This window comes from Gekko japonicus, unplaced genomic scaffold, assembly GCF_001447785.1.
Source record: "Gekko japonicus isolate JY-2015 unplaced genomic scaffold, Gekko_japonicus_V1.1 scaffold671, whole genome shotgun sequence".
NCBI lineage: Eukaryota > Metazoa > Chordata > Lepidosauria > Squamata > Gekkonidae > Gekko > Gekko japonicus.
In genome coordinates, this window is record NW_015168068.1 from 537,299 (window position 1) to 556,386 (window position 19,088).

Consider the following 19,088-nt stretch of genomic DNA (forward strand, 5'->3'; position numbering starts at 1 on the left):
TTTCCCTCATCCTACACTTTATCCTGTTCATGTCCTATGAATTTAAGTATGATCTACACTTGCTGATATTATTTTCAAACTACAGTTGAAAGAACTTTGAGATGACCCCCAATTTTCACCAGTATTTCTTTTCCGTGTAATTGTTCAAATAGTGTGAACACATCTGTTATTTTATTTATTTTAAAATATTTATATCCTGCCTTTCCACCCCGTTAGGCACTCAAGGCAAAGGACAGTTAAAGACATTCAAATCAATTTTAAGAACAATAGGTATATGTAAACTAGCAATTAAAACAAAAAGGTAGGAAGGACAATAAGGGATAACCAAGTGAAACAAAAATCCTTCACTCACTGGTGGCAAACTGTGATAGAAGGAGACAGATGGATCTACCTGGGAAGGGAATTTTAGAACTTTGGTGACATGACTAAGAAGGCCCTTTCTCTAGCTGCCACCATGACAGGGCACCTGAAGCAGGGCCTCCATAGACGACCGTAATGGTCAAATAGCTTCATGAGGAAACATCTGGTCCTTGAGATCGTATACTTGCCTATTGCTGCTTTCTGTACATCCAAATCTTTAGCCATAGACTTCAGCTTTCTTTGTAATCTCCAATCATTTTCTGGAGTTTTTTCAACAAAGTCTCTAGGTTGCATGCATTTATGCTTCAAAACAAAGAGGATATGAATTAATATTCCTAAAAAAATTCAAGCAGAAATACTAGTTTAATATGTCAAATGAGATAATACTACAAATATTGCCACTCAGATGTACTTATCCTCCAAATTCTTGAAAAGCTTATGAAACCAATCATGAGTTTCCAATTCTGCATAATTCAGATCTTACTGTATCTTCTGCAACAGGACTTGAGAAAACCTGGGGCACTAGTCTGTAGCACTTAATGTTTTTAACAAACAAACCCTTCACATCTTGTGCTGCTCTAATTGCACTAAAAATACAGGAAAGATCTGATTACAAAGTGGACCTCTCCACTGGCTTTTTGTACGATCTGACTCTTAGGAAATGCTGACTAGTTAATGTTCCAAGGTATTTGTGTGTGTGGACATCCTTCATCAATCCTGAATACCTTTTTATTTTGAATTCCAAATAAGATTCCTTAACAATAAACCTACGTTTTTCTTTTCTTAGCACCCTAGGAATGCTGTAGTAATTCACCAAGTTTGATTTCCACCATACTGTTGTTCCACTGGTGCAGCAACTAACCCAAACTTTTATTCTCTGGCAAGTATACTTAAAGTTGATGATGGAATGTGCAAGACCTTGCAAAAACAAAGCAGCAACTAGGGGGGAAAAACTAATTAAAAGCCCATTAGAATGCAGATTTACTTATGCTTACGTCCCACTTTTTTTCTAAAAACTTCACCTTCATAGAAATATTAAATACAAATTGGTGAAAGTAGGCCAATGAAGTGGCTTGTTGTAGACTGAAGGATGGGTAGCAGTTAGGCCAGGAAAACCAGCAGAAAGGGCCTCCTTTAAGTCTGCTAAACTGCATAATAGCTGGTAGATTAAAGACTCCAAGAACGGAAGGTCCGGCTGACAGCCAGGCCATCTAGGCTGGTGGCAGGGATCATGGTCTTTATTCAGCTGCTAAGATGAATTTAACTCTCACAGATATTGATGAGATACACTTTCTGAGAAGCATTCTTATTCAGAACATGTTATGTGTTGACCAGCTGCTATAATGCACAGCTACTTGGGGGGAGGGCAGGAGGGGGGGGTAATCAACAAGTCACATGTGTAGAAATTTTCCAGAAACAGTAACAATGCCAAATACTCCACAGAAATAAAAACACAGGTTTCACACATCTTTATGCCTACTTATGCTTAAATATGGTGCTTTTCAAAGTCTGAGTCCAGTGGCACCTTTTAGACCAACAATGTATCTGAGGAAGTGTGCATGCACACAAAAGCTTATACCCAGAATTAAACTTTGTTGGCTTTAAAGGTGCCACTGGACTCAAAAACTTTGTTCTATTGCTTCAGACCAACATGGCTACCCACCTGAATCTATCTTCAATGGTTCTATACAATAGAGATGGTGGTTGTCATCAAAAATTGTCTGGTAGGCAGGAAAAAAATACATGAAGTTCTGATAATTTAATTTTTTTAAATTAACATCAGGAAATCATTTGAAACAGCAAGTCAAATGTGTTCTTGACCTCCGAGCTTCCTACCAAAATACTGGGACTTGGAGACTGACCTCCAAGCAATTTCCAGCATTCACAAAACTGATGCAATTTACAATGGAAGGAACCAACTTTGATTAAAATTATATATATACACCTTTCTAATTTGCTGAGGTAAACCTTCATTAGTATTTCTTGCAGGATACAGCGATTCATCAACATATGCTCCAACTTCTCGGCACCTGAGCAAAGGAAATAAAATGATTTTGCAAACTTCATTCATAAATCTGACAGTAAAACCACAGTACAGTATGGTGCTAAACAGTTTTGCACTTTAATAATTAAATTTGTGAGTCCATTTTGACAGGCTAGCCAGCTATGTGAAATTTAGTTCTCATCTATTCCTTTTACCACATCCAAAAACCCTAAGAGGACAACCTAGATATGCTAAAGATAAACCTCAGGGGTTTGATGCAGAACAATCGGCATTTGATACACTTTTATCTGAAACAAATGATAAATTAATTAAGAAATTGTATGTGTATTTGTTACAGATAAGATGGATGAGGTATATAAAGAAAGTATGATAAATTGGGCCAACATTTTTGGCTATAATATTGATCTTGATCATTGGTTGCAAACATGGAAAACAAATGTTAAAATAACAAAATCAGTTTCTTTTAAAGAGGATCTATATAAAATGTTTTATAGGTGGCATATAACACCAGAGAAATTAGCCAGAGTGTACCCTGGAATGTCTGACAAATGTTGGAAATGTAAGATATGGGTGGGAAGCTTCTTTATATCTTACATATCTTACAGAGAGCCAGTTTGGTGTAGTGGTTAAGTGCGTGGACTCTAATCTGGGAGGCATTGGGTTTGATTCCCCACTCCTCCACTTGCACCTAGCTGAATGACCTTGGGCAAGCCATAGTTCTGATAAGAGCTGTTCTAGAAAAAAAGCAGTTTCTGTCAGAGCTCTCTCAGCCCCATCTACCTCACAGGGTGTCTGTTGTGGGGAGGGGAAGGGAAAGGAATTTGTAAGCCGCTCTGAGACACCTTTGGGTAGTGAAGGGTGGGGTATAAATCCAATCTCCTCTTCTTCTTCTTTCATGTTTGGTGGAAGTGTAAAGAGGTGATGTTATACTGGTGAAGGGTGCGTGAAATGTTACAAAAAATATGTTTGATATCACTACCATTTAAACCTGAAATGTTTTTACTTAATATTATGCCTGATGTAAAAGATAAGTTAAGCACTTAATTATACATATAGTTACGGCAGCAAGAATTCTTTACGCTAAGTATTGGAAGAAATCAGAGATACCAATGGAAAATGAACTTTTGACAGAAAAAATTGAAACAGCCAAAATGGATATATTGTCAGACCTGTTAAAAGACCGAAGTAAACAAAAAGTGAGAGACAATTGGATACCATTTTATGACTGAGTGGAAAGAAACTCTGAAGACCACGAACAATAAATATAACTATCATTAACTTGGAGAAACTCTAATTTGAATGGCATAGAGCCTTTTTTCAGGAATCATTATAGAAGATTTTAGCGTTCTGATTAAGCATTACTAGCTTTAGTAAATATTTAAAAGAAAGAGATCTGGAAACAAAGAATTAAGACAGAAAATTTATAACAGCTTTTATATAAACTTGATGGAATTTTCCTTCATGTCTTATCCCATCCCTTGTACCCTTCCTGTCCTATAATATGTTAAAACCAAATAAAATGTATATATGAAAAAACCCAAAAACCCTAAGAGGCATAGCTAGTCAGAAAACCCATGGGGGTCATCAAATAAACCACTCACTTGCTTGTAAAAGTGACACTAAAAGTTACAATTTCTATTTATAAACATTTCAATGAAGATAGAGCACAAAACTGTAAAACAGCTAATAATTTCGATACTAGATAGGAAGGGAACAGAGAATCATAAAGGGCAGGAATCACATTCTTTAGTTTTACTGGCAGCCGGACCAAGACAAAGCCTTTCTGGCATGACTTAAATGTATTACATTCTGAGAAATGAAGGCTTTCTAGTCTCTTTTTCTGAAATGGCATATGAACTGGCACTCAAGGCAAAAATCTGACATTTTTCTGGTTCATTTTCTCAATCCTGAAAACTCAAAACAGAGATTCATCCAACTGCCTACAGCAACCTCTTGCTAAAACGGATGGCTGTAGTTTACCTAGAAGCATGCCAATCCTCTAAGTCAGGGGGGGTTGGAACTCACTTGTTATGAGGGCTGGATCTGACATAAATGAGACCTTGTTGGGCTGGACCATGTGTGTCATAAAATGTAATGCCAGGAAGCAGAGATATAAACTTTATAAAGGACACAAACGCAAAGGGTTTTCTTAAAATAAAAATATGCTTAAAACATTAGCACTCTTACAATATTTTATTTAACAGTGTCTGATAACTGACACCTCTTGCTCTGAATTATTGCATCAAAATGTCTGTGCTGTTGCAATCTTGAGTATGCTGTTCAGGTGTGTATCTGTAAGCTGCAAACCTATGATTATGCAGCAGAAGCAGAACTGGAAGAAGAAGCAGAAGACAGCCAGTTCCACTGCGGTCCTGATAGATGCCCTCCAGGGGCCTGATCCAGCCCTCCTCTAAGTCATGGCCTGATCTGGTCAAATGAAGCAGGACAAATTTAAAAAGCTGAATTCTGCTGCAAGCCAAAGTGGACAACACAATATAGCTGAAATAAAATATATAAAAAACAAGAGAACACCTTTTCCTACTTCAATTCCTTCAGTGTACATATTTCATAAATAAAATAGTCTGTACAAGTATTTTGTAAAAACACATCTGACTAGCATACCTTCAGCCCAAGTCTATGTCTATAAACAGGAGATAATCTTATAGATATGTTTAAACTGACTCCTGAGTGAAGAAAAGTATTGAGAGTTCAAATGTAACACTGGGGTACATGGCAGACAGGCAGGGTTTCCTCATATAGGGTGGGAAATCCTCCAGAAAGTTTTCCAGTGCTGTATTTTTCCACAGAAATTTTTCTGCACACATAGTTTGTTCATCTGTAGTTGTCAGGGCTGTTATGCAGCAAATCAATCATGTTAGATGGGCTCAGTGTGAAACATGAAGCGTGGACAAACCTCAGTGCTTGTACATGGCTAAACTTCTACAAGACATATTTGCTTTCTTTTGCTAACATTCTTTCAGTTTTGCTGTCATTATTTATTTAAATTTGAACTGGAAAACCCATTTAAAATCATTCACTCATTTCAACAGAGCAGTTAACACGAAAAAAATTCATTACATGTAAAAAGTTAAAAAGCACCACCTTACAAATTTTTGATATAGAGCTAGACTAAGAAACCATGAGATTGCAGCAAGAAATTAATATAGTTCAGCAGTGTGATTCTACTGACACCTAGTGATCCTATAGGTCACAGGAGTATACATACCTCAGACATTGGATACATTTTATTAATCCAGTTAAAATGAACAGTGATGAGATGACATTGCTAGTCAGAGTTTTTGTGTCCTTTTTTTTTTGCCCCCCCCCCGGAGGGGATTTTTTATTGCATTTTTTAATAGACTACAAACTACAATGAAAAATTGGGAAGGGGTAACTACATCTAGGGAGAAAGGAAAGAAAACCACAGCTAACTAAAACCCCAAGTATAGGAGATTATAACAATAGCTTATATAAATGTTACTCTTAAATCACTAGTATTACATATTTTCACCATTTAAGAGAGCCCCCAGAGCATCCCATAATAAAACTAAAATTTTAAGGCACAATTCAGAGTCCTTCAGCCTTCATTTTGTCTTATCTTTTCTAATCCTCAATTTATATGTACGTTTAGGGGCAGCTGCCCCCTTATCGGAAAGAGAGTCCTCATCGAAAGACATTGAGTCCAATTCACCACTAGATTTGCTGTGATCTTCTTCCTTCTCGACCTCGGCTGTCTCTCCCAGCTGCACTCTCAGGAACTCATGTGCTTTGGAAACAGAGACAATCTTTTCTTTTTTATCCTGTAGTTTGAAAAGGACGCATTCTGGAATTAACCATCTGTAGACAATGAAATGAAAAAGTCTTTATATTTCTTCCTCTTTTGCCTTATTTCAAATGGAATGTCTTTTAAAATCCTGATGGTATTGTCCCCGATTTTCAAGGGTGTTCCTGTAGTTGCTTTCGGGATAGAATCCCTCACATGCCTTTTCGAGAATCTGACCACTATTTCCCCAGGTAGATTATTCTTCTTAATGTACAAGGAATAGGACCTGTAGACCACATCCATTTAGCTTGCAAGATACTTCCCTTTCAAATCTGTAACTGGGGCTAATGCTTCACTCAGGAGTTGCTTTAGATTCTCGCCTTTTAATTCTGGGACCCCTTGAAACTGTAGACCAAATATGCTTTCTCCATTTGCAACTGTAAAAGTTGTGATTTCTCCGAAGCTTGTTTCTTTTCCAGCTTTTGCACCTTTTTCTTGACTTTTTTAGTGTTAGCGTCCATTTCCTTCACCTTCTCAGCCGTTTGCTCAGTTATTTTTAAAGTCTCAGTCAGTTGGAGCTGCTGAGTTGCAAGATTCTGGTTTAGAGTTGTCAGCTTTTGTTTGATGGTAGTCATCTGGTCCAGCAGAGGGCGCAAGGAATCTGCCAACATTTTGGAGAACTCAGTGACCTCTTCCAGTCGAGGGCTCATGTTCCCCGCTGGTTTCACTTTTACTGGTTTGTCTTTCTCTGCCCTCTTCCCCGCCATCTTTATGGATTGTTTACTTTTATGAAAACTTGCTAAAGTCTCTGAAATACGCCCATACGCTTATCCGTGCTCTGGTAAGTCTCTCAAAACAGATTTCAACGCTTTTTCTTCCACTCCCCCCTTAGTATTTCGTTGGAAGGGGCCCCTCCCCCGCTCGCTTTTCTCACCGTTCCCAGGGGGTAACTTTCTTTTTAAATTCTTGTATTCGCTTTAACCCGACTCACTGTTCATTGTTGGTCATACGACCTCACTCGGCACACGTTCAAAACACTCGATCTCCGACGCTTGTGCCGGTCAGTGGCTCTAGATCCATACAGACACTCAGCTGCTGGACCGTCGGGGCGGAGGAGCTCCTCAATTCCCCAGCATCATGCTGGTGAAGAGGTCACCCCTTAAAAGCCCCATGGCTAGGAGACTTTTGCCAAGGCTCTGGGGGGTAGCAACCCATTTCCCCCCCCCTCCACTGGTGCACAGATCACATCCCAAGGAGGTCCCAGGAGATGCATCTGCCAGCGTGTCGCCATAAACCAGATAAGTTTTTGTGTCCTTAAAAATACACAATATTAATACAGTAAGTATTTGTAACCGGAACAGCTACTTTGAATTAATATTACAAGTCAGGTATCTTTTATCTTCTTTTTGCTAAAATGTAAGGATCCGATAAGCTACTAATGACTAAATGGGATTCTCTGTGGAATTCTTTATTAATGCCACAGCCAATCGGAAAACTGAAATAGGGCCATGATCCAGCAAATCCCTTCAATATTTTTCCATCTGGCTTCACGACCAATCATAGAATCACAGAGTTGGAAGGGGCCATACAGGCCACCTTGTCCAACCCCCTGCTCAATGCAGGATAAGCCTAGAGCATCCCTGACAACTGTTTGTCCAGCCGCTGCTTAAAGACTGCCAGTGAGGGGGAGCTCACCACCTCCCTGTAAAAAAGTTTCCTAATATCCAGCCGGTACCTTTCCGTCCTTAATTTAAACCCATTATTGCGAGTCCTATTCTCTGCTGCCAACAGGAACTCCCTTCCCTCCTCTAAATGATAGCCTTTCAAATACTTCAAGAGCGCAATCATGTTCCCACTCAACCTCCTCTTCTCCAGACTAAACATTCCCAAGTCCCTCAACCTTTCTTCATAGGGCCTGGTCTCCAATCAGCAGTACTAGTCTTAGATGATCTCCAAGTACAACTGGATAAAAGAACTCCCACGTGCAGCAAGGCTTAAGAAATCTCCGAGGTGGTGATTGGAATCGGGGCGCATGCGCGGGTACAGCGCGACGACAGGCGGATTTTCGGAATGCTCCGAAGCCGCCCAATCCCTTTTGTTTCTTCGGGAGCCCCACGGTTCAGAGGGGCTCTCACCGGACCTCCCAGAGAGAGGACCCAGTGGCAGGGGGATTGTCTCGGTCCCTCCCCCCTTGGGCAATGCAGGGTGTGTGTGTCCGGTTACTGCTCCAAAGCAGGAACGATCAGAGGTGTGGAACATAACTGCCATGTTTCCACCTAGTCACGACCATCCATCCTTTTAATTTTTGTTTGGAATTGAATATATGGTAACACAGAAGGGAAAGCCAAGGAACAAACTTGTGAGTACACATACTTCAAACTTTGAAATAAAGAAGATTGGTAGCAATATCACCTTAAATCTATTTGCTCAAAAAGGAGAGGTTTAGTGGCCAGAGGAGGTTTGGGAGTGTTTTGAACGTTTTCCGGAGTGTATGCAACCTTGGAGAACTTCTTCTTGTTCCTCTTCTCCCTTGGCAAGGACTTATTATGGAAAACGGTCTGGAAAAAAATGTAAGTGTCTTGAATGACTATAAGAAACTGAATGAATTGAACTGAACGGTGTAATTAAAATGGTGTCGGTAATACAAGAGGAGGAGGAAATGGATGAGAATAGGCTTGTGGGAGATCTGTCTGTGGAACAATTTCTGGGGATTTTAAGGGAGCAAATTCAAAAAGGTTTTGAAAAAGCGTGTGTAAATTTGCTAGAAACACATAACCCTCAATTGGAAATAAAGGAAGATCAAATAAAAGAGTGCAGTGAGCTCCAACTTACGATAAATGAAAAAGAAGCTTGTCTAAAGTCAATGGAAACAATAGTCCTCAATTACAAATAATGAAAGAGGAAAACTTGGGACAGTATACTCAGAGGGGCGTGGAGGATATGGGATGTTACCAAACAAAAGAGTGCTCTGAATTTCACTTTATACCAATTAAAGTAAAAGAAAAGAAACCAACAAAGCCCTTTTATTTAAAATCAGAGACACCAAAAAAGAATGTCCAAGGATCTTTCTTTACAGGACAAAGAAAACCGGAAAGAGAGAAAAACGTCATCTTGGGAAATTGAAAATAGACAACAAAAATTTGGAGTTAGAATGGCTGAAAGTTAGAAGGAGACTAGGAAAAAATTTCCACACACTCAAAGAAAAGAGACAAAAGAGACCTTTTGTTACTTCAAAAGGATAGATTACAAATTCATAGGAGAAAGATTAAAATATATGAACCATGTGAAATGTTTGTTGTTGCTGATATATGCCTAACTGGAAAAATTGGATCTTTAACTGCTTGTGATTATGGAATACTAAACAAATAGAGTAAGTTAATGATAAGCTATGTTTTGTATTGGTTGATATAAATGCTTGATTGTTAGGGCAGGTTAGGTAAAGGTTCCCTTGCTCGAAAGCCAGTCAAGTCCGACTCTAGGGTTGTGGTGCTCATCTCCGTTTCAAAGCTGAAAAGCCAGTGCTGTCCGAAGACGTTTCTGTGGTCATGTGGCCGGCACGACTAAACACCAAGGCGCACGGAACGCTGCTACCTTCCCACCGAAGTGATACCTATTTATCTACTTGCAATTTCTTGCTTTCGAACTGCTAGGTTGGCAGGAGCTGGAACTAGAGACAGGAGCTAACTCCGTCATGCGGCAACTCGGGTCTTGAACTGCTGAACTACTGTCCTTCCACAGCCTGCAGTTCAGCATCTTAACCACTTGAGCCACTGCAGCTCCATCTAGGGCAAGTTAGTGATATGTTAAAAAGGTTTAGGTAGTGAGAGTTGGTGATAAATCAAAACTTTTAAGGTGGTGTATGTGTGAAACTGTATGTAAATAGAGTATATTAATTATAAGTTACATTTGGTGTCAGTTGTCTAGCTAGAAATGCTAGAATCTTTGATAAAATGGGATAGAGAGGGTAAGTTATTGTTAAGTTAAAGATGTTAAGAAAGAGATAGTTGGTGATAAGCTAAAATTTTAAGGTGGGGTAATAGAATAGGGGTGGAAGAGTATTTATCTTTATTTTCCTGTTATAATGGCATAGTGAAGGTTAGAGAAAAGTTGGAAATTCTTAAGGCTAATTGGTTATTGTTTGAACATCTCGTTGTTGAAATTTATAACTAGAAGAAAAACAATAATAGTGAAAATATTAAATGGTTAAGAACTAAGTAAGGGTCTAAGCAGTTAAGAGGAACTTGCCTTGGGAGAATGAAGTAGTACCAGGATCCCTAAAATTTTAATGGGTGATGCTAGTATATATATCAAAAAAGTATGCTCAATTTTGAAAGGGCTGATTTATTGAAAGCTGGAAAGTAAACAGCTTTTCTATCTTCTATTCTCAATTGTGCTATGTAGGTATCGTGGAATGTAACTTTGACTTTTGATGTACAAATTAACTTATGAGAGTAAAAATGTCAAAAAAAATTGTGATTAATTCTTGTAAAAAAAAGCAATATTAATAGAAGTGTGTACTCAAATGTGAAATATTTTAAATACTGCGGTATAGGAGTTAGTAGGTATTATGAACCTGTTTGTCTTTTTTTCCCTTACTTGGCTTGACTGTGTTATGATGCTAAATTTAACTTTAAGTCATGTCTGTTCTTGTTTGTGTCAGTGTTTATATGTATGTCTTATTATGCTTGAAAACCCAATTAAAAATAATCTTTGATTGATTCTGTATAAATTGGAGTCCTCTTGGGCAGTTCAGCACTGACTTTTGGGATTCAGTGAGACTTTTTTTCTCTCCTGAAGGCCACTGGTCAATCCAGGAGCTCCTGTGCACATGCTTTGTAGGAGAAATCTTTGCCAGTTTATTTGCTTGCTTATTATTTCTTTAGGAAATAAGACCTGTATTGTTTAAAATTCCAGCGAAGCGTCTAGCTGGTGTCTTGCCTGGAGAGCGCTGATACATGATAGAAGTTTTTCTTTCAAACAACCTTGTAATGGTCTTTAACTAGCCCTAAAAGGTTTTACTCATCCATTCTGCCTTTGGTACGGGGCATCACCTAGGCAGGATGAACCGAGGGTGGGTCGGTCACACACAGGCACATACACATGTAGGACCATTTTCCCATGACAAATTTGGTGCCGAAACCTTGGACCCTTCCGTGGCCCCAGCTACCGTCAGAGTGGTTAAGTATAAACCTCTTTATCCTGTTTTTCTGAAGACAGAATTCCCAAAGGGAGCCTAGTGAGACGCTTTCGGAAGAGGCTAAGGGTGCTGTAGTTTCCCAGTGGTGACCTCAGCTGGCCTGAACACTAGCTGGAAGGAGAGGCTTTAAGAAGCCCTTAAGTCCTCTGCACAACACTTTGAGAAAACCTTTTTCCCCACGTTTTGCAGACGAGCCAATATCTCACTGCCCCATTGCATTGTTGCACTGGAGTCAGTCTCCAGCAGCAAGGCACGGGTTTGGGTACTCGGAATCCCGCTTTGTTTTTCCTTTCTCATTTCCTTTCTCATAGTGTAAGTTAAGAAGGTGGGATAAGTGTGTGTCATTGATATTTTGTGTATGAGTACTACTTTTGGGGAGTGTAGAATTTTATTTGCTCAAACCATTTCTGGGGTAGCTGTCCAAGAGATTGGAAAACTCTTGGCCCGCTTCGAAGGAGAGTTGTTTTATAAAACTCTCTAGAAGCTGAAGACTCGGCTGCCATTGCAGTTTCCACCATCACTACATTCAACACAGTATAGATGGGACAAAACTAGAGTGATATAGTGCCTATGACCTAATCCAGTCAACATTCTGTACCCACTGCAGCTTTCAGACAGCCCCATGTACAGCACATTGCAGTACCCTAATCTAGATGTTACCAGGGCATGCGCCACAGTGGCAAGATGTTTCCCACCCAGGAAAGGCCAAAGAGGGCTCAGCAGCAGAAGGAGGCCTGAGTCCAACAGCACCCCCAAGCTGCAAATCTATTCACTGTAGCAAAAGGGGGGGGGGAATGCAATTTCTCATTTTCAATTGACTTAAATGATTGTTGGCTTATTTTCTGTACACATATGGCTTTAGTAGTTTACCTTCCAACCTTGGAGAGCTTCCAGAATATGGACAGGAAAAATGGACATGATTCTTTAGGGGGAGAGAAACACCATTCAGAACAGGGTCAATCTTTCCCCCATTATAGTAGCACTTACATCTTCTCAAGATTACATTTCCGTTTGTTCGCCCTCATCCATCCCAAAACTGCATCCAGGCACACATTCACAATTTCCACAGCCTCCCTGGGGTCTGCTGGGATTTTGATATTACTTGACATTTTTCTTTCAATATGTTCTCTTTTTGGCAACCTTCTAGAACATATCAGTACTTACTTTTCTACCCAAAGTACAGATACTAGCTTAATTCCAGCCTTCTGTGCTCTATTCCATGTAGACCAGTGTCCGTCTTTAAAGATTACATGAGTCACTTGTTTGCTGAAAGTCTTAGACACCTAAAATTAGAAATATATTTTAGAACTTAACTAGGAACCATTTAACTATATTGAAAAGTGAGAAAACCGTTCCTAAATAAGAAAGAAGTTTGTAATTTTTCAGCTTCACGTTTCATCTCACTTATGTCTTTATATACGTGGACTGTATTTTTTGCTGCTAAGGTCATTAGGCCCAATACAAAGCACATGTCAGATCATCTTGACATACAGCCACCAGAGGCCATTTGTGATAGACTGTTGCTCCATAAATGGAACAGATCTTTGGACCACACAGCAGCAGTGGAATGAAATGGACGAACACCATTATTTGCCAGAATGATATACAATCAATATCTTTTTTTGCCTATTAGTAATAAATCTAAGAGGTTATATATACTTACATTGCAATACTGATCCTAGAAAAACTCTTGAATACAAAAAACAAACCTATTACAAATCAAGTTGCGGTTTCATGTAAACAATAATTCTGCTTCCTTTAAAAAGACTTACTTTTGCTCCCATATCAAGAAGTTTTTGGGTAAAAGCTTCTGAGTAGTTTTCCGTTCTACTGGATGACCATACATCAACATATGCTACAACACCTAGTGAAGGAAAAGGGGGAAAGCTAAGCAACAGAGACATATTTCCCCATAGATTGCCATTTTTAGGTGGAAGCCCTCAAGACTACAGAAGAATGCACGTGGTTAGACCTAAGGTGGGTCACAAGTCAAACAGATCTATTATTTCCCGTTTAAAAATAAGATTATTTTTAATATCTTAACTTCATGTCAGCCAACTATTCCAGGGTTGTATTTGGTTCTTACACTTACAAACTCTGGATAGGACTTATTTATGTTATGAAGTTACTGCTAGCATAACCATGATCATGTTGGGATAAGTGAGCAAAACTTCTCAATGTAGGAAAGTATTATATGTGAAGGTCCTTAGCTACTGTACCAAGTGCTTTGTAATACCTCCTTCCCATGCCACATGCTACTGCTTCTTTTTTGAAAGCATGATTTTCTGCACCATCACCACTTGATTTTCTAGTTTTCTATCTGCAAGCCCCCCCCGTCCGCAATGTGAGAAGCGTCACAACACGTGATTACCCATCTCATTCTCTTGCATATGTAAATCAGGCCTGATACGATACTTCCCCCAGCTCCAACTGACTTTGGCTGTAATCCTAAATACACTTACCTGGAAGTAAACCACACTAAATAACGTGGGAGTTACTTTTGAGTAAAAATGCATAAAACTGCATTGTTAGAAATTCAAGCTGCAATCCTATGCACTTACTTGTGAGTAAACTCAACTGAGTAAGTTGTTAGTTTTGAGTAGGCATGCTGCCAATCCTGATGAACACTCTTAAAGCAGCCCTATGCGCAGAGTCCCGTTGACCTTAATAGGATTTACTTTCAAATACTCACAAACAGAACTTGGAAGCCAGGACCACTCTAATTCCCTCCGCCCCACCCCTTTCGGTTTCTGGCAAAGTCCGGTCCTGAGCTGGGTTCAGTACCTGTTAGAGCGAGCTTGGCAAAAGGCTGCCCGTCGCCGTTCTCCATAGCAACCGAACACCGTTAACCGCGAGTCAAAACCCGCCACCGTTTGAAACGACTTCCTGTTACAGGAATGCACAAGCCTTCTAACTCGTGCGAGCGACCTCTGCTTCACGCCCGCCCCTTCCGTTGTCCGCTCTCTCCCAAGGAGAACCATAGAGAAGGGCTGTTGACCGACTGATAAAAGAAGACGAGTCGCGGCTCTGAAAGCGAGACGGCTGTGCGGTTGGAGGAAATTTGCCTGGTACTAAATGAACTCCAACCCGAGGCAGGCTGGGACCTGCCTCTCAAGGATTGAAATTACGTAGGTAGAGGTAAAAGAAGCACCGCATAGCGGTGAAAATGAAAAGCTCGGGGTAGTCTTGATCACTGATAGGGTTGATTACTCCTTGAATAAGATTAACAGACTGTCATTGTGTCCATTTGTTGCTGCTGGTGGTGGTTATTTTCATTCGGGGGGGTATGCCTACAGCTCAGTGATCGAGGCCAGTCAGTGAAATAGTTTATTGTATATAGCCATAGGCCATTACAGGTTGAAAAGCCACACAAATACAATGACATATAAAACCGTAAAACTAGAATATACAAATCAGGGGGGGTGTTCCTGTGAGGACCTGCTAGAAACATAAACATGATTTCGACAATCCCGTGAATGTGCTTGTGTGAATTTTAATAAGATACTATATCTTAAATTACCCATTAAAGTTTATTCCATAAGACTGATTTATGAATCACAATATGATTCCATCCTTCCTTCAAGGATAGAGAGTAGATATATGGGTCTCCCCTAGTTTTACTCACAACCCTGTGACTACCTCAGGCTAAGATTGTGCCGGAGGATTTAACACAGAATGGGGGTTTGAATCTCATGTCTCCCAGATCCTAGTCTGAAACCCTAGCCACTATGCCGCACTGATCCTCAGTGACTGAGTCAAACTTGGCCATGTTGTGCTGTACTGTACAACTGACTTGCCAGGAGCTTTCCAAGTTGTTAGGGCTTTCCCAACTCTGCTGTGATTCTTTTGCTTCCTAACATAAATCTTTTGAACTGTAGAAAAAGGGGGAGAGCAATTAAACTTTTAATATCCCCCCACCCCCAAAATGGCTTTACACAAGGAGAAAGAAATGGCAAAGATACTGCTGGCACATTTGTAGAATCTGAGCAATTCAAGTTGCAAGGGTCATCTCCTGTTCCTTTGAATCTTTCCACAGCAGATGGCACTCTAACATTTTGCTTTGTGCTATAAAAGACATTTAGAATCCTTTCTGGAGGCATTTAATCCATCTCATTTTGACACAAGGCTGTACATATGGGGACTGCCAGAGGCATAGTATGCTGCTTTGTGCCTTGTATTTCTTCTTAGAAGCATTATGTACAAATAAAAGAGTTCCTTTTTAAGAAAAGCAGAAAAGTATCAAAAAGCAATGGAAGACGGACACTTCCCTTTTTTAGTATAGGCTATAAAACAAAATAGGGACTAAAAACATGATTATAGCAGTTTAGTAAAATTGGGGAGGGGAAAGGTAACCTATGTAGCTGTAATGTTACCAAATGTTTTCTGGCAGCACAATTCATTATTTGCATATTTATGGGTAATAGGCATAGCTCACCCTGAAGAACAAAGTTTAAATCCAGTGGCTCCTTTATGACTAACAAAGGTTTATTCAAGATGCAAGCTTTTGTGTGCATGCATACTTCTTTGGATACAGAAGAGTTCAGAGTGGTTTACTGGCAGTCACAGGGCACCCCTAACTCCAGCACAACTGTGCCATGTGTCTTCAGAACTTTCTGATATAATTTTACACATAATGTATCATTAGATTCAGTATGATAGACTTGAAAACATTGTGCAATCTGTTAAGTAGGGCATTGTTCACTTTTTAAAATGCAGCTGGATTGCAACTTATTATTTGAGGCCTTTTTATGGCAATACCTGCAGAAAAACATAGTATTTATACTGCTACTGATTTGGCATCTCCGATTTTATTCTTTCTCACTGTCCTATAATTTAATAAATCACCCCTTCAGGATTTGACTCAGCAGCAGGTTTATTTCTGAGTATCCGGAATGCTGATAATAGGATAGTGACATAGCCTCACCGCTGTCAGGTCACACTGCAAAAATACACCTTATTCCACTAAGACTCAAAATGACAGAAAACAACAGCACAGTGTGAGGAGGGGGAGAAAGACCCAAAGCAAATATTTCATAAAGGAAACTCATAATATGAGTGACAGCAGGGATGAGTTCCGGGCTAAGAATAAGAGTTGTTTGCAGTTGGAGAGCAAATTTATCCAATTGCTTTCCATTCAGCTCTTGAAAAGCTGTGTTCAAGCCTCCAGTGAAATTGGGCCACTATAAACTTGCTTTGCAACACTCCTGGTGAAATAGCAGCTGGCTATATGGCAGCCAAGTACTAAGTCATTTTGCCAAAAGTAGAGGAGGGGGACCCTCCCAAAAATGTTGTTTGGCCAATACTATGTAATGCTACATGCAATGTGGGGAATCGTCCTTGCTGTATTTATATCCCATGTTTCTGTTCACTGGTGGCTAGGGGAATATGGTTCTTTAATTCACATGAGCACAAGAATTTCTGCCTACAGAGCACAATTTTTTCACCAACCCTCTCTTGTGGCAACCCCAAATGCTTTCCCAAATCCTGTTCCTTGAAGTCCATGTACCCCAAAAACTGGACTGGAGGACATATCTGGCTCTTGTGACAGACCAGAAAGCTTCAGGGGACAGGATGTTGGAGTGCATTTTGGAAAATCATGCTTCATGGACATAAATCCTTACACCCATGGAAATACTAGCGAGAGGCCATGGCTCAATGGCCCAGCATCTGTTTGGCATGCAGAAGGTCCCAGGTTAAATCCCCAGCATCTCCAGCTGGAATGATCATGTAGGAGAGGATGTGAAAGACCTCTGCTTGAGAGCTTGGAGAGCCACTGCCAGTCTGAGTAGAAAATAGTGTCTTTTATGGACCAAGGGTCTGAGTCTGTAAAAGGCAGCTTCATGTGTTCATGTGTACGACCCTGCATCCATGCCACTGTCTTAAAACTGCATTTTATCAGTCACTGACTTTCTTGCAAAACACTCTCATTCAGAAAGCAGGGGGAGCATGAAACCTTTCTCATGCTTTCTCATGAAACCTTTCTCATAGATCTTTTTCATGCTAGGTTCTCCCAGTTTCTTGCAATGAGTTAAAGAAGTGGTAATTAGACAGGCCTAAGAAAAGGGGATGTGGAAGGTATAGTAAAGCTGGCTCTTGTCAGATCTCAGAAGCCAAGCAGGATCAGTACTTGGACAGGAGACCACCAAGGAAGACTTTGCAGAGGAAGGCAATGGCAAATAAAACAACTGCTGCTTAATCATTTGCTTGAAAACCCTATGGGGTCACCATAAGTTGGCTGCAACTTGACAGCACTTTACACACATGCAGAGAGAAGTCTTTTAATTGGAGGGCTCCTGTGGTGTCCAATACATATTTGGTGTTGTGTTTTAATAGCCGTAGCTTGTTTCATTGTTGATGTTTAGAAGTTTGTGCCATTAGGAAGACTAGTCTGTTGCCACCCTGACTGGGATGGCCCAGGTTAGCCTGATCTCATTAGATCTAAGAAGCTAAGCTGGGTAGGCCACGGTTAATGCTTAAATGGGGAGACCACAAGGAAGTCTGGGGTTGCTATGCAGAGGCAGACAATGGCAAACCACCTCTGTTTGTCTGTCCCCACCTCCCATTTACTGCCACTACCTTTTGCGGCTATGGAATAAAAAGTATTTTTTTAAAGGCTTTGTGCCAACAGTGTGAATCCATTTCTGGAAACCCAGAAGTGATGTCATGCTTCTCTGTGGTAAAACCATAGAGTTTCCAGTGATTATGTCACTTCTGAGTTTTCTAGGAAGTGACAGGACACTATTGTCAATGGCTGCTCCTCATGTCCCCCCATCTCCCTAGTGTGCTGAGGATTTCAGTTGGATTCAGAAATAAAGTGAATGGTGATTTACTGCCAACTCAGTGGGCATCACATTGCAGACCTAAATGTTGTCATCTACAATAAAAGAAACAACCTGCTCATTATTATACTCATCAGTTGCCGTCTAGAGATCTTTTGCACATTTTGCCCAGTGCCTTGACAATTTGTACAGCCTTTTGTTGACATATGTAATCAAGAATACCGCCAGAAGTGAAATTCTTTTTTTTTTTTTAATGTGGGGTTTTTTTTTCTGTGAACAACTAGGTGGTGCTGCTCTACTTTGCAAACTCTCGTTGCATGATAAAGTGAAGGAAAAAAGCTTAATCTCTTGAAAGAAGTGTATAATCAGCATCATCAAGTAGATAATGTTTACTAGCTAGTTGCCCAGCATCATTTGCTGAGCTGCAATTAAACTTGCAGTCTTGAAGAAAAAGATCTGTTGCTTTGTTAAAATATGGAAATCATTTAATATTTTGGATTGAAAATTTAGGGAACAATAGTCCACATTATATTACATATTACCTAAAGAGTAAGGCTGCAATCCTAAGCATGCTTACCAGGTAGTAAGCCCCACTGAGCTCAGTGGGACTTACCTCGGAGTAAACAGGTTTAGGATTGCACTCTAAGGGAATTAATTTAAAAAATAATCATACAAAATAATTCCCCTGAACAATTTATTCTGGTGAACCTCAGCATAACTAACAATAATGAGACAATCTCACAGGTTTTATTTTCTAAAAATTCAGAGTTCAGCATTTTAGTGGGAAGCAGATACTGAATGAATCACTAAAGAAGAAGAAGAAGTCCTGTAAGGAATTCACTTTTTGTTCTATGTTGGGGAACCGCCTTAAAAAACAAAAATCAGTCATGTTTCTGTTTTAGGGTCTGGAAACAACACGTGCCATGTTAGATATAATAAAATAATGACAGGAAACTAATCTGTGGATTTTTGACACTTGCTTTG

General features: G+C 39.9%; 1 protein-coding gene across 1 annotated transcript in view; it reads right to left on the minus strand.

Annotated features, from left to right (window-relative positions):
* The window catches only part of MCPH1 (microcephalin 1), a 175,673-nt gene extending 161,518 nt beyond the window's left edge, over positions 1 to 14,155 (minus strand). Inside the window, exons 1-5 of the mRNA XM_015414579.1 lie at positions 14,110 to 14,155; positions 13,098 to 13,189; positions 12,490 to 12,608; positions 2,306 to 2,390; positions 549 to 663 (exon numbers count right to left, since the gene is read on the minus strand). Of these exons, the coding sequence (XP_015270065.1) occupies positions 549 to 663; positions 2,306 to 2,390; positions 12,490 to 12,608; positions 13,098 to 13,189; positions 14,110 to 14,155 (457 nt within the window). The remainder of the gene's footprint in view (positions 1 to 548; positions 664 to 2,305; positions 2,391 to 12,489; positions 12,609 to 13,097; positions 13,190 to 14,109) is intronic.
* Positions 14,156 to 19,088: the final 4,933 nt, after the last annotated feature.